General features: G+C 54.7%; 1 protein-coding gene across 1 annotated transcript in view; it reads left to right on the top strand.

Moving 5' to 3' along the window:
* The window catches only part of LOC104129736 (transcription factor CP2), a 36,839-nt gene that overhangs the window by 24,605 nt on the left and 10,832 nt on the right, over positions 1-1,402 (top strand). The window contains 2 exon segments of the mRNA XM_035898275.1: positions 116-287; positions 985-1,137. Of these exon segments, the coding sequence (XP_035754168.1) occupies positions 116-287; positions 985-1,137 (325 nt within the window).

The following is a 1,402-nucleotide window of genomic DNA, read 5'->3' as shown; positions in this document are numbered from 1 at the left end:
TGGCTGGGGATGATGAAGATGCCTGAATTGCCTCCAGCCATGTTCCTGGTCCCTTGACTTTAAGGGACAAAGCGCTGTCACATTTCTGCAGCAAAAGGTTGGTTCATCCACGTGTTCCCTGTGAATCTGCTCCTTCTTCTACTGCAAATGGCAGCTTGTTGTCCATATGTGCCACTACAGATATCCCAATGTCCGTGGGCATCATTGACCCTAGAGCCAACCCAACCCAGCTCAATACAGTGGAGTTCCTATGGGATCCTTCAAAGAGGACGTCAGTGTTTATCCAGGTAAAAGAGGAGCAGTGGGCAAACTCCTGTTGTGGGGGCCCAGGGGAAAAAAGAAAATGTTTTCCAAGGGGGGAGAGAGGAGCTTTTTTGGCTCAGAGCTCTGAAATAGCAGCCAGATGCTGCAGCAGTAGAAGGATGTCAACCAAAATACGTCCTACCTGCTGCCTGAAGCAGCGCAGGAGAGCAGCGGTTCACGCGCTAGCGCAGTCGACCCCTGATGAGTTGTTTCACACAGTTTTGTGGTGGCTTCGGTCCCGCTGGTTTTGTGATTTGGGTCTCTGCCTCGCTTAGATGCTTTCGTGCATCTCACCGGCTGCGTAAGCCTAAAATCCCTCTTGGAGACCTGGCCCTCCCACCTAGAATAAACGGGCTGCAGTGCGTGGAGGCCACCACAGCTGAACTCTCTGCCCTGCTGATCCGGATCCGGGGCTTGTAACGTTAAGAGGTTGCAGAACTTGTTGGAAGAATGTGGCTCCACCTCTGCTGCAGCATCCCCTTAACCCCTTCACGCTGGTGGTACTCAGCGTGGTCCCATCCCAGCTCTGTATTTTGCCTTTCTCACCAAGTTGCCCTTTACGTGAGCGCCACCCTGGCTCCCACGAGGGGACAGGGGAGTTTGCAGTGAAAGATTTTGCTACAAATTACAAAGATTTTTACGGCTGAATTACTAACCACCGGACGCCTCGCCTTCCCCCAGGTTCACTGTATCAGCACGGAGTTCACCATGCGGAAGCATGGAGGAGAGAAGGGGGTGCCCTTTCGGGTCCAGATAGACACGTTTAAGGAGAATGAGAACGGGGAGTACACGGAGCACCTGCACTCTGCCAGCTGCCAGATCAAGGTCTTCAAGGTACCTCGGCCCGATGGTGTCCTTTTCCCGCTAGGAAACCAGCTGGGAGTCAGTCCCCATTCACGCTGCAGCCCTGGTGAGCGCCGCGGGTGTGGGGCCGTGGCCAAGCTCACCTGCAAAAGGGCCTCTTGGTCCTTCTGGTCTTGCGTTGCCGTTCTCTCCCCGGTTCCTCTCTGTTACGGAATCACAGAATTGTTGAGGTTGGCAAAGCCCGTTCAGCTCCCCCAGCCCAACCGTTCCCCTACCCCTGCCATCCCACCCCCAA

Source organism: Egretta garzetta, unplaced genomic scaffold (assembly GCF_000687185.1).
Source record: "Egretta garzetta isolate BGI_Z169 unplaced genomic scaffold, ASM68718v1 scaffold1080, whole genome shotgun sequence".
NCBI classification, from domain to species: Eukaryota; Metazoa; Chordata; class Aves; order Pelecaniformes; family Ardeidae; genus Egretta; species Egretta garzetta.
The sequence above is the reverse complement of the archived record's forward strand: the minus strand, read 5'-3'. Positions and strand labels throughout refer to the sequence as shown.